The 14,794-nt window shown below is 45.0% G+C and overlaps 1 protein-coding gene across 3 annotated transcripts in view; it reads left to right on the top strand.

Annotated features, from left to right (window-relative positions):
- CCDC157 (coiled-coil domain containing 157) overlaps positions 1-14,794 on the top strand; it is a 380,789-nt gene that overhangs the window by 211,987 nt on the left and 154,008 nt on the right. For all 3 annotated transcript variants that reach the window (XM_085635040.1, XM_085635039.1, XM_085635038.1), the window contains exon 3: positions 1,123-1,294. In XM_085635040.1, the coding sequence (XP_085491166.1) occupies positions 1,123-1,294 (172 nt within the window). The remainder of the gene's footprint in view (positions 1-1,122; positions 1,295-14,794) is intronic.

Here is a 14,794-nt window from a genome sequence, read left to right as displayed (position 1 = left end):
CACATATTACTTTCCCAGTCAATACACCACTCTGCCAGCTTAAGGGCGAGCCGACCTTTATCTTGGAAGAAAGAGAAAGAAGGCCTAACCTGAGATGTTATACTTGTTTGCAGGTATTGACCGGTGGCTATGGCTACATCCTGGTATCTAAGATCACACAGCAATTTTAAGCCCATTTCACTTGTCTGTATTCTGTACTTTTTGAATACAGGTCAGAAAATCTTTTTCATAGTTTGGAGGCCAGGTCCATGGATTGGTCCATAGTTTGGAGGACAGCCACAAGTATTATCATTCTGATCCCCTTTGTGTGTTTTTCTAGTGAGTAGGGATAATGTGCCTGGTTTATCTCCACCTCTCTGATGGTGCAGACAGACATGTAAAGAAATATCTGGTTTAATTTGAGCTGCTATCAACTCAGGGCTCTGACTGCATTGCGGCCTTTGAAACTACATGAAAAACCACATCTTGACTCATGTGAGTACCTGCACAAAAGCCGCCTAGCAATGGTGCGTGCTGCACCCAGAGTCTGGCAGGCTGCAGAGAAGACTTAACAGTGAGTGCTGAGTAAAGGTGGACACGCACGGAAGTTAGGGAGAGGCAATACAAGGAATCACAAGCTGACCCATCTAAAGATTCCACTTGTAAATGATGCAGAAACCACCTTGCAAAAACATGACAAAGACTTTCAGATTAAAATTGGTATTTATTGAATGCCTATTACACGTTAGTGGATTAGATTATATCACTGCTTTGTAAAAACAGAGATTAATCTATGGCATTCGTAATTAAAGTCCTAATGTTTGTCAGAATGGGTTGATACTGGATAATAATTTATAGGAAATCAAGTTAATTCAATGAGGCATACTGAAATGCAAGGCAGATATGTTTTTGGGGCTGTTCATTGCATGGGCCTATGTTTAAACATGTAGATCAAGATACATCCGTCATCCAGAGACTGGCCTGAGCTCTTTCTCACTCTTTCATCTATCTGTTTACAAGGTAGCATCCAAGGCTGTGTTTCTCTCCAAAGGATTCATCCACCGCTAGTTTTCTGTCCTCTTCCCACTCCTATAAACCAGCATACACCAATGATTGTTTTTTCTTTTCTTCTATTTCCTATAGGTTGCTGCTGCTACTTCAAAGTTTTGCTGGATACACTGAGACTCTTACAAGAGAGGAGGCAGTTCCCCCTTCTCGAGTAGTGGGTCCCAGCATGTCCATCGGTTTGGCAGCCAGGAAGTACTGGAGCAGCATGCAGAAGCTTGGTGCCCTCTACCAGCAGGCACTAAGCGAGGTAAAAACCAATAGCTTGATTAGGCTTAGAAGACAGACATTGTCTGACTGCTTTCTCGCCACTACATATGGTTGTCACACTGCTTCTCTCCGGTGTACCTCACCTGGTTACAGACCATCTTCACTTACCTGCCCACCCGATGTTAGGTTTATTTTTCTCTTTCCAGCCTGCTGCCAGATCACTTTCTCTTCATAACCCGTCTTTTTCTGCCAGACTGCTTGTTCTCCACCTGCCTGTCATGGTGGTAGACCACTGTCTTCTATTCTTCTTGTGCCACACTACTACTTTTCTGCATGTTACATCTGGAGTACTTTATCTACTCTTACTCGACCTAGAGTCACGCTATGTACTCCCCTCTCTACTTGGTTATCAGGCATATTTCCCCTCATACATCAAAATGCCAAACTGCTTTTTCCCCACCAGCCTGCTGCTAAACCCTTTTTCCCCATTCTCTCTCCTGTCTCACTTGACTTGTTCCCCAAACCTGAAAGGTGTTGAATCTTATCCCATCACCCCAACTCTCGCTAGACTGTTTTCTCCCTATCATTCCCACTGCCACCTGCCTTTACCGATCATTAAATGTTTGCTAAACTGCTCCCACACAATACGCCAGGTTTTGGATTGCTTTCTATATTGTTTTATCTGACTCACCTTCATCCTATACTCATTTATTCCTTTTCCTTCTGGTGCCAGACTGCTTTCTCCTGTCCCTCCTGTGTGTCAGACTGATTTATCCTCATTGCCCCTGATACCAAACCGTGTATTTTTCTCTCCACTTAGTGACAAATTCCTTTCTTACTCACTGCTAGGTGCAAGTCTACCTTTTCTGCACTAAATACACATATTTGCTCTCTTCTCTGTGTCTTTACCTAGCCCCACTTGCTGCCAGGCTGATTGCATCTTCCCCCATCTTTTGCCAGACAGATTTTTCACTACCACAGCATGTACCAGGCTCTGTTTTACCCACAATGCCTGGTTTTAGCTTTCATTCTTATGTTCCCAACTCTACAATAGGTGTGAAGTGAGTTCGGCTCTGTTTGGAACTTTGTGTGAAGTCAAAACTTTTGTTTGTAGAAGTTCTTGCAGGTCTATTATAGTTCTTTACTTTTAACAGTCTGTATGTGTTTTTGCTGTCTATGTTTCTAATTGACATGAAACCATGGCAGGTTCCTGTCTCCATACCACATCTAGTGCCCAACTGATTTCTTTCTAACAACAATCAGTGTCAGACTGCTCTCTCCACACTATAAGGGGTGCCTGAATGCTCTATCCCTCTGCCTTCTTCCTTTGCCTCATACCGGCAAACAATTTTCTCCATCTCCTGCTTTGTGTTGTATCATTCATTACACGTGCAAAAACAACAGTTGATGGACAGAATGCAGAAGAATGTCATACATTCACCCCAGTACAGAGATCTGGGCCTAAATCCATAGTTTTTTTGCTCACCATGCCATTCCAGTTTGAACCCAGCCATATGCAAATCAGTCTTGACCCTGTGCCTCATGGGAACATTCCAGCCCGAACTGCCAAACCAGGTCCTCCCTGGACTGGAACCAAGCATCCTAGGACCGGTTTCGGGGTTTCACCCCTCTTCAGCCAGGATAGCTTGATTCCAGTGGCATGGAGAGCACGGGACTCACGTCTGAGCATACCCGTCCCACTCGGGGTGACAAATGCAAAAACAACAGTTGATGGACAGAATGCAGAACAATGTCATACATTCACCCCAGTACATAAATCTGGGCCTAAATCCATCGTCTTTTTGCTCACCATGCCATTCCAGTTTGAACCCAGCCATATGCAAATCAGTCTTGACCCTGTGCCTCATGGGAACATTCCAGCCCGAACTGCCAAGCCAGGTCCTCCCTGGACTGGAACCAAGCATCCTAGGACCGGTTTCGGGGTTTCACCCCTCTTCAGCCAGGATAGCTTGATTCCAGTGGCATGGAGAGCACAGGACTCACGTCTGAGCATACCCGTCCCACTTGGGTGACAAATGCAAAAACAACAGTTGATGGACAGAATGCAGAACAATGTCATACATTCACCCCAGTACAGAGATCTGGGCCTAAATCCATCGTTTTTTTGCTCACCATGCCATTCCATTTTGAACCCAGCCATATGCAAATCTGTCTTGACCCTGTGCCTCATGGGAACATTCGAGCCCGAACTGCCAAGCCAGGTCCTCCCTGGACTGGAACCAAGCATCCTAGGACCGGTTTCGGGATTTCACCCCTCTTCAGCCAGGATAGCTTGATTCCAGTGGCATGGAGAGCACGGGACTCACGTCTGAGCATACCCGTCCCACTCGGGGTGACAAATGCAAAAACAACAGTTGATGGACAGAATGCAGAACAATGTCATACATTCAACCCAGTACAGAGATCTGGGCCTAAATCCATCGTTTTTTTGCTCACCATGCCATTCCAGTTTGAACCCAGCCATATGCATATCAGTCTTGACCCTGTGCCTCATGGGAACATTCCAGCCCAAACTGCCAAGCCAGGTCCTCCCTGGACTGGAACCAAGCATCCTAGGACCGGTTTCGGGGTTTCACCCCTCTTCAGCCAGGATAGCTTGATTCCAGTGGCATGGAGAGCACGGGACTCACGTCTGAGCATACCCGTCCCACTCGGGGTGACAAATGCAAAAACAACAGTTGATGGACAGTATGCAGAACAATGTCATACATTCACCCCAGTACAGAAATCTGGGCCTAAATCCATCGTTTTTTTGCTCACCATGCCATTCCATTTTGAACCCAGCCATATACAAATCTGTCTTGACCCTGTGCCTCATGGGAACATTCGAGCCAAAACTGCCAAGCCAGGTCCTCCCTGGACTGGAACCAAGCATCCTAGGACCGGTTTCGGGATTTCACCCCTCTTCAGCCAGGATAGCTTGATTCCAGTGGCATGGAGAGCACGGGACTCACGTCTGAGCATACCCGTCCCACTCGGGGTGACAAATGCAAAAACAACAGTTGATGGACAGAATGCAGAACAATGTCATACATTCAACCCAGTACAGAGATCTGGGCCTAAATCCATCGTTTTTTTGCTCACCATGCCATTCCAGTTTGAACCCAGCCATATGCATATCAGTCTTGACCCTGTGCCTCATGGGAACATTCCAGCCCGAACTGCCAAGCCAGGTCCTCCCTGGACTGGAACCAAGCATCCTAGGACCGGTTTCGGGGTTTCACCCCTCTTCAGCCAGGATAGCTTGATTCCAGTGGCATGGAGAGCACGGGACTCACGTCTGAGCATACCCGTCCCACTCGGGGTGACAAATGCAAAAACAACAGTTGATGGACAGTATGCAGAACAATGTCATACATTCACCCCAGTACAGAAATCTGGGCCTAAATCCATCGTTTTTTTGCTCACCATGCCATTCCAGTTTGAACCCAGCCATATGCAAATCAGTCTTGACCCTGTGCCTCATGGGAACATTCCAGCCCGAACTGCCAAGCCAGGTCCTCCCTGGACTGGAACCAAGCATCCTAGGACTGGTTTTGGGGTTTCACCCCTCTTTAGCCAGGATAGCTTGATTCCAGTGGCATGGAGAGCACGGGACTCACGTCTGAGCATACCCGTCCCACTCGGGGTGACAAATGCAAAAACAACAGTTGATGGACAGTATGCAGAACAATGTCATACACGGTGATGGATCAAACCCAGATCTGTTGACTGAGTGTGAGTGTTTGATTGGTTCTGATGCTCCGTCCATCACCACCCCCTTTTGTACCGCTTTGTTCGCCATAAGTTGGCAGGGTATGCTCAGACGTGAGTCCCTTGCTCACTTTGCCACTGGATTCAAGCAAGCTTGGCTGAAGACGGCTGAAATGCCAGAAACCGTTCCGAGGAAGCTTGTTTCCGGTCCAGGGAAGGCATGGCTTGGCAGTTCGGGCTGGACTGTTCCCATGAGGCACAGGGTCAGATTGATTTGCATATGGCCATGTCTAAACTGGGGTGGCAGAGTGGGCTAAAGAACGGTGATGGATCAAACACAGATCTGTTGACTGGGTGTGAGTGTTTGATTGGTTCTGATGCACCGTCCATCACCACCCCCTTTTGTACCGCTTTGTTCGCCATAAGTTGACAGGGTATGCTCAGACGTGAGTCTCTTGCTCACTTTGCCACTGGATTCAGGCAAGCCTGGCTGAAGACGGCTGAAATGCCAGAAACCGGCCCTAGGAAGCTTGTTTCCGGTCCAGGGAAGGCATGGCTTGGCAGTTCGGGCTGGACTGTTCCCATGAGGCGCAGGGTCAGACTGATTTGCATATGGCCATGTCTGAACTGGGGTGGCAGAGTGGGCTAAAGAACGGTGATGGATCAAACCCAGATCTGTTGACTGGGTGTGAGTGTTTGATTGGTTCTGATGCTCCGTCCATCACCACCCCCTTTTGTACCGCTTTGTATTATTACACCCCACCTACTCCACCAGTCTGCCAAACTGCTTTCTCTGTACCGCACCTTGGTGCTAGACTGCTTTTCAGCATCCCATCTGTAGCAGTCAGTTTCCTCCTCTTTTTCCCATTGCAGTGGGAGCCAGACTTATTTTGCCCCCCTGCAATTTTATCAAACCTCTTCTTCACAGCCTGTGCCTTTAGGCCCTAAGCTGTCCTCTCCCAAACCAGACATAGAAACCAGACCACTTTCTCCCTACTCCAATGGGTGCCAGAGTTCCTTTGTGCCACTGACATTGCCTCACGTTTTTTGCCATTCCTCATTCAGTGTTAAGCTACGTTCAGGTGGCAGATGGTTGTTCCAGTGCCAAAGTGGCTATCGGCCTACCTGCATGACGTCAAACTACTTTTCCCCTGCTCAATTGGTTCCAGACTACTCTTAAAAAGAACATCAGAACAGTGTTAAAATAGAAGTAGTATTTCAATGGTAGTGAAGAAATAATAGATGTAATAAGAAAACGTCTTCAAAGTTGAAGTGAAGAGACATAATATCTTACACTCTCTTTGAAAAAGTATGTTTCTACACTTCCAAAGATCTTTTAGATGGTATAGAGGTGTGTATTTTTTAACCACCTGATAAAACTGCGAAGAGTTTGCTTCTCTGCAACAAAATTAGGGTAGTTTCATTTTGGTATCTATGTGGCAGAGAGCTCAGGAACAAAATAAAGGAAATAGTTTAATTTTTGAATTTGCTCACGGATTCTCCCCAAGAAGCAAGGAGATTTTAAATCTAATTGTTGAAGATAGGCTTGTACGCTCACAGAAGTTATTATCTAATTGATGAGGAAATACTACATCAAGTTTGTCCGTTATCGTTTTGTTGAGGACTGTATTGCTCTTACAACTAGCAGGTGCTTAGGAAAGCTACTGTAAAATTACAGTAGGAGAGAGCCTTTCTTGCCACGAGGCATGGCTGCACTTGTTGTTCAAGGGGATCCATGTGCAAGATTAGTTGACCAGGAATGGAGAACTAGGTCCATTCCTATGATGTCAGGCTGCTGCATGAATCACGCAGACTAGTGTTACTTTCTCATAGATGGCAGAGGTGAACACTACTGCACTGTTTCTCACTATTGTAGCGGCTCTGCAGCATCAAATCTCTAGGATTCTCTTAGTCTAAGTTATGCCATAGGGCCTGTTTCCGCCGTATAAATGGGGCACGATGGCATGCCTGCTTAGTCTGTTATCTTTGGCTGTGTATTAGTATACATGAGCAGTCCAGGTTGTGCTGGAGTGATGGCATTAATATCTGAGGTGGGATGATTATTCTTTATTTGCCTGTGGCCTGAACGTATGCCCTTTGAAGAAAGGGTCTGTGCTTTGGCATAAGAAAACTATTAGCTAGGAAATAGTGCTTTATGATGCAGCTACGGGCAATGATTTTTGCATGTCTGGCCTGCAGTGTACTGGTAGGGGTAGTGGTACACTGATCATAAACAGTGCCATCCCTCAACTAGCCCATAGCTGTTCAGAGTGTCAAGGAGTGGTAAGGAGTTGAATATTCACCCTGGTTGGCACTTCAATGGTAACATATTTAGTTGCTTATATCATGGAAGCTGCAGGTCGTGATCAAGATTTTCTATTCGCATGGGCTCCAAAGGGAATGGTTATTTCTTTATGGAAACAAAGGGGCAACTTGGTTTATGGTTAGCCGTGATCAGACATTCAAGGTGCAGTAGCTCAGTAACTGTAAGTTGCAATCTGATAGTTCCACTGGTTTTGAATATAGTGTGATAATCCCTAGCCAGCCACCTACTAAACTGGAATTTGAGAGTGAGAGGAGAACTCCGTAAAGATCCTGTCATGCTCAAAATGGGTGTTATGGGCACCCACAAACTTAAAAGGGGTCTGTGACTTTCCTCAGAGCAAATCACCTATCCACATATGCCTAGGTGGTCAAGTGTGAATAAGGGGTCCACCTGTATGCATAGTGCTTTTAAGGTACTCTAGAACATCTTTGACCCTCTAATGATGCTAGCATTTATCCTGCCTTGCATGTTTGGTCTTTATCATTTGGGGGCTTCTTTGTGCCTCCTCAGTTGCTCCTTTCCACTAAAGTCTCAGTAGTCAGCTGGATGTGTGGGGTGTTTGTGGACAGACCAGAGACAGATCTTTGACCTGCTTGTGGATTACCGCCCAGATACCAGTCAAAGGTGAAACCCTTCGATGTCTTTGAGATGCAAGCCCCGGATGCTGCCTAAAGGATAGTGAAGGGTTATGTAACAATGGGGTAACCCGAAATACCACTGGACCCGGGTAATGTACAGTACAGCAAAACATTGTCACAGTGGAGATAAGTTTAGGATGATACGAAATTGAATCATTCAAACATCACCATGACAAATCAAATGAATGCAATTTATTCTCTCTTCATCACATGGTTATAGAGGACAGCATGATTGTCTGTACATTTGGTTAAAACGGTGCTCGAAGAAGGGGTATAGAGTGCTCAGGAGGGAATGTGTACTTGTGAGGGTTGTAGGAAAGGAAAGGCAGTGTGAAATATATACATCCAAAATAGCTGAAACCTATCCATCCTAGTAAAGGCAAATTAATACAAAACAAACATAACAATTTGTAGGCTCAGCTAATTAATCACAGTTGTCTATGCTTGCAAAGTAGTGAAGGACCGCCGACGTTTCGACCCCTATGGGCAATAAAGTTAATTAGTTCCTTATCCTGGGGTCTTCATCATGACAAAAGGAGAAGGGGGGGAGAGAGCACCGATTGACAGCAGCGTGAGGAATCAGGCTGAAGATTAAGAGACTGTGGGCCCTTAGGCTCTCCAAGGTGTGAGTTTTGATCATGAATAATCTTGGTAATTAATGGGTGTCGAAGCCTCGAACTCCACGGGGGTTGGTGGGTCTTAACTCCCACACGCCCGGATAAGGTTAGTCAATAACCTCCCTTTCACTTAGCATGAGCAGTTTAAAGATTTGACAAAATGAGTGAAGCCAGCATTTGAACGCGTTTTCCGGGAGGAATACAAAAACATAGGACTGCAACTGCTGTACTTGGAACTCCTTTCACAAGTAGTACGAATAAATATGCTCCTGCCGTCTGACTCTGAAAACTGAGTCAGACGGCTGGAGCAGATTTATTGCAGTTTGGACCTAACCATATCCAAATCAGTCTCAACCCCCCCTCACCCCTCTCCCATGGGAACAGTCCGGCCCGAACTGCCAGGGCAGGTCCCCCCTGGACCAGAAACAAGCATTTTGGGACCGGTGTCAGGGTATCATCCTTCATCAGCCAAGCTAGTTTGAATCCAGTGGTCCAGTGAGCACGGGACCCACGTCTGGGCATAACCCTCCTACTTAGGGCAACAAAAGCAAAAAGAACAAATTATGTTACAGATCTGAGTTTAATCCATCGTTTTTTTTCCACACCACGCCACCCCAGTTTGGAACCAGCCATATCCAAATCAGTCTCAACCCTGCTCCCCGTGAGAACAATCCAGCCTGAACTCCCAGGCCAGTTCCTCCCCAGACCGAAACAAGCATCCTGGGACCGGTTTCGGGGTATCACCCCTCATCAGCCAGGCTAGATTGAATCTAATGGCACAGTGAACACGGACCCACGTCTTAGGATTTAGGTCCAGATCTCTGTACAGGGGTAAGTGTTTGACATTGTTTAGGATTTTGTCCATCATTTGTTCTTTTTGCATCTTTTTAATTGATGAGCATAGCCTGCCTTATACTATTGATATATAGATTCCTTGACAAGCCCCCCTGCATTAACACTCTTTCAAAGGTCTGAGCACCACTGTCTACTAAAACTATGGCTGTTTGTCTCTATCTACTCAAACCTGTGTGAGATACATTCCACAATGAGCTGCAGATGCCAGTATTCCGTCTAACTAGCTCAGTTAGCTTTCTCCATCTTACAACTCTCGATTCTTATCCCCAAAACTGGGACTCTTAATTTCTTATCCCCAAAACTGAGAGTTTGCCATTTATGAGGGTTTCATTTGCACCTACTGTATTTGGCTTTTGGCAAGGCATTCTCTTACTGGCACCCATGGCTATCTGTATCCATGTACTGTACTTAATGTATGAGCCAGGCTTGTTATATCGGATAAAATTAAAATGGGGTGTAGAATTGAGAAAAGGTTTTTTGACAGTCACTAATTTGTTATCTTAACACAAGAAGGAGGAACGAGGCGAAAGAATGATGGGACTTTACCATCTCCCAGTTACCCTACATATATATCAACTAATGGACCCTCACCCTATGAATGACTCTGCATTGGGGTGGGCTTCGAGAGCTCTTTAATATTGCAGGAATGAGAGAAAATTAGGTTAAAATTACCCTAGGATGTAACCATATATGAGGTTATTTATTAATGGTCATCCTAATAAGATTAAAAATGAAAAGTACTGAATTAGTACCAAGAGGACGTTCTGAGGGTAATGATAGCCTCTATGTTTAAACACATGGCCCCATAAAGACAAGCTCTGCCGCGTGTTTATTTTTGCATCTCGCTTTCACTTTTGAAAGCGCGATGCAAAAATAAACCGTGGCTGCCTGGCGAGCGGTTGTTAAAGTTGTCTTCTGGTTGCTGATGCCACAGCTTCCTTAGAAGTAAAATACATTGAAATCTGGCATTACACGCTGACGTTGAACGTTTTGTTTATCTAGCCAACCGACTGCCTTTAAATCCACGGGACCGACAAGTTTTACTGGGCACGACGTATTGGCTATCCAAACTAAACTATTTTGACATAGTACGAGCACAGACCCCTAATCCAAGATAGCCTCCATGTCGCGGTACTTGCAGTGGTGCCATCTAGAGGTGATCGCCAGTACAGTTGTAGTTTTGCTCCTGCTGACAGTGCCAACTCAGCGGGTACTGCTCTGCTCTCACGGCCCAGTGAGTGCCCTTCTCCTGGATGCTGTGCCTTGGTTGGCAAGTTCAGCAGACTGAACTAGCTGGGGTAGCCTCCCCTTTAACTCCCTAGATCATGGCTACGCTGGCGCTGCTCGCCGGGGTGACTGGACTGCGGTCCTCCTGTACATGGTGAGGGCGCTGCGTAGCCGGGCGGCCCTGCGCACCTACCGGGCATGGTGTTGTGGGCACTGCGAGGGGCTGATAGAGCCTGGCCCCCCGGAAGACCCCCAACCCCTAAAGGACCGGCGCTTTTTCCACTCTGTTCTGCACCTGGCCGACTGCCTGAAGAGTTGCCCCTCTAGACTCTACCAGATCGTTGAGGACCTGGAGCTCGAGTTCACCAAGAGGAGCCCCTACAACTACCTACAGGTGGCCTACTTCAAGGTGAGAGGGAGCCGCCCTTAGTGATTTCAAGTGGGTAGGGGCTCACAGTGCATTGTTGGAACAACAAAATCTATCTGTGAAATGGAATGAAGTACTTTTCTAGTCTTGTATATTTGGTGCATTCTGGGAGTTGTAGTTCCAGCGGAACCAACCTTTCCGCTTCAAGGCACCGCACTTGATATTTCATGAAGTACAGAGGCCATGTTTTTTATTACTTTAGTTTACTTCACTCACAGAAAATGTTCTTTAACGTAGTAACCTTTAGTGATGGTTTACATCTTTTTTATCTTACCTATTTTAGGTGCTATCTTTGTTAACATGCACAGGTTGTTGTTGTAAAGTAGATTACACCGTACACCTGTATCAGCTCTGCATGCCTCAGTACACCCACATTAGCACTGCCCATTTTAGTCAAAGACTACACACCCTGCCCACAACTGTGTAATATATTGCACAATCTCTTCAGCACTTTGTGGGTACATATCGCACATGACGTTCATCTCTGCAACCATCTCCGTGATATACTGCACCCCAGTCAAGGGATAATAATGAATAAAACATCCAAATGTCCTAACACCTTCTTTGCAACGACGATGTGGCAAATATCACTATTACATTACCGCCCGGGGCGTTAATAGCGCATGGTGTGATTAGGCGAGGTATTTGTGCATGGGCAGCATGTTAATCAAAACAACTGAGGAAAAACACAGCATGAACAAGATGTCAATTACACTTGCACCCAGAGTTGCTACGAGAAAGGTATAACGTACTTGTTTCATTCTCCTGGGTTACTGCGTCACAATTTCGACGTGGTGTAGTTGAGCGCATGGTGAAGGGCAAAGTGCCACAATACACTTTCAAACTGGAATGGCATGGTGAGCAAAAAAACTGTACTGGGGTGAATGTATGACATTTTTCTGCATTCAGTCCATCAACTGTTGTTTTTACAATACACTATCCAGGCCCGAGTTTGACAAAAGTGTAATTTCAGATGCCCGTCCTGACTTGATGGTGTTGCACCAAGGCTATTGTGCTGGATAATTAACCACTTATAAGGTCCCAAAGGCGAGACCTATTGGCTATGCCAATGCTTGTTGTTTCATCGCTACAAAGTAACTATTCTGTGCAATATGCCCATGTTTTTAGAGTGTGACATTTCAATGCATTAGGTGTGACAGTCCTTGAATGACACTATATCATGAGTAGAGGAAAACAGTTATCCATGTAGTTAGATCCATTTCACAATTGACCCCTTTCTGTGCACTGTAATGTTTTAAGATCTGCCTTGAAATCGCTGTGATGCTCATGAAGTACTTTCACTACACCTCAAAATTTTTAATGCGCCAGAATAAACAATGTAAAAGTAGATAAACTGTTTGTTGCCTTGCAGTGGGAAAAGTCAGATCTGGACTCACAGTCTGAGAAGAGTCCTATCAGGGTCACATTACATTTGGCAACAGTAACACCTTTTATGCAAAAGCACTTAGAGCATCATACAGCACTATCTAGGTTTCTATCTAAAACATGTCATTATTGTAGCTGATATTTCAAGTGCGCCTCATGATTATCTGAAAGGAATCCTATGCACAACCCATCTTTGTAAATGCACTTATACAATATCATTGGTTTGCTGTTACATTTCTATATCACTACAGCTAATCTGTGTCCTTAGGAGCAAGAGTGAAAGCTCACTGGGAGCAATATGTACTTTACTTCTCTGCTCCAGTTGGTGAAATAAATACCACTGCATGCATCTATTTGCATTTTATCATATATCATTGTCCTCTCCTGCCTGTTCATGCCCTGCCCACTAATCGTGCCCACTTACCTTAGTTTTCACAGTGAGAAGATAAAACCCCAGTGATGGGCGCTCTCAGAAGTAAGACTGATGATAAAGTTCATGACAATGTCTTGATTGCCAAACCCCCCATTCTAGCCCCATTCGTGTGAATGGTGACTTTCCTTAACCAGGTTTGTATCAACCAGCCTTTCCATATTAGACAGCCACAGATTGTCCTCCTAAACTGACCCTACTGCCTCTTCTCTGTTTACTGTCTCAACCTTGTTGCTGACTGAGGCTTTGTTGGTGCAGCATACTTTTTTGAGCCTGGCTCGACGTTGTCAGGGCATGGCCAAGTATCACATATATACACACTGCTGCCACGGAACTGTTTCACAAAGCTGACATTGTTTATACATTTTTTTTAAGCTAGGCATCTTATGTTGATGGCCTAAATGGTAGCTCACCTATGGAAAACTATTCACTTTGAACATGAGCCAGACTAAAAAATCGAGTGCAGTAAAGGCAGAATGTCATCTTTCAATGCTTTTATAAATGTCATATTTTATTCAAACTAGTGGAACAAGTGACAAAGTGCCACTTCACAAGCCCCAACCCTTGAAAATCCAGTCCATGAAAGTTCTAGAATATTTTATGAGTGGCACTTTCAGAGTACCCTTTCAGAGCCAATGTTTTTTAGTAATTTTATTTGAAATTCGGGCTGTAAAAAGCACTATTTTACCAGATTTGTTTTCAAAATGACAAACCTTCATGACATCCTTTTGAGGCAGGCATGCCCACACACTGTAATGTTGCTTTGGGCATCGTACATGCAGGCAGTGGGTGACACCAGTGTGGGAAGTTGGTAGCGTCAGTGGGAGAAGTGGGTAGTGGTAGTTGGCAGTGCCTTTGGGGGATGTGGTTGGCAGCCTTCTCTGAAAAGTTTGGGCACATGCACTTATGTTTTTTCAATTAGGCTTCTGCATTACAGCAGGAGACACAGATTTCTCACATGGTAATCCCTCCGACCGCACATAGGCTGGTATTTTAAGATGTTACGGTGCAGAAGGATCTTTTGACTCCAAAGCTGCCGGTCATGCCCAAGACGGTTTTGGCAACTCTTCAAAGATAGTGACACACTTACTTTCCTGCTGATCTTGTGTGATGTGTAGACACAAGATGTGCCTTTCTCAGAGGTTGCAAAATCTGGAAGATTGTGGAATTACATACATCCTTCCACTTTTGACCAAGGCTCTGCCCGATACAGTCATTTTCAAAGATAATATTGTCATTCTCAATACCTGTGTGCTAAAAGTAAGCAAGGGATATTCAATCTTTAGTATGTAAATATGTAAGTTTGCAATTTGGGCACCTGGACAAACCTTTACAATCAATTAATGTTTGGACTCTTGACTGTGAAGTAGACCTTAAGGCTGTAGTCCCTCAAAATCACTTCCTCTGAGCCTTGTTTAAGCCCCCTGGTAATGCACAGTGTCATATTAAACTTGGAGATCTTTTATAAGGTGGATATACAGAAGATGTCGAACAAGCTACATTCGTTGGACATAGTTATAACAATGAATCTTTGAGGGGACTTGACCATAACATTTCTTAACCAGCTACCACACTTCCCATATTGTCTTTTCTTGATAACAATGATTGTCTGCTCTTTGGTTTTCTTTAGAAATTGTTGAAAATGAAAGAAACTACTCTAGTTGTACTTTTCAAGTATAGTTAGGATATTTTCACAGTGACTCTTCGGATCACTGTAAATGGATCGGTAAAAAACTATTGAAACGAAAATGATTTAAAAACTGAAGAAGGGTGTGTGGCTAGTGTCTGGCAAAGATGGCCGCAGCCTGAGGGAGCTTCGGTGAACACTCGACATTCCCCCAAAATCCTGACATCAATCCGGCATCTGCACCGGTAAAAAACGAAGACGGAAGTGCAGTGGGAACTCGTGCAGCAGCCGCC

This window comes from Triturus cristatus, chromosome 11 (assembly GCF_964204655.1).
Source record: "Triturus cristatus chromosome 11, aTriCri1.1, whole genome shotgun sequence".
Classification (NCBI taxonomy): Eukaryota; Metazoa; Chordata; class Amphibia; order Caudata; family Salamandridae; genus Triturus; species Triturus cristatus.
The sequence above is the reverse complement of the archived record's forward strand: the minus strand, read 5'-3'. Positions and strand labels throughout refer to the sequence as shown.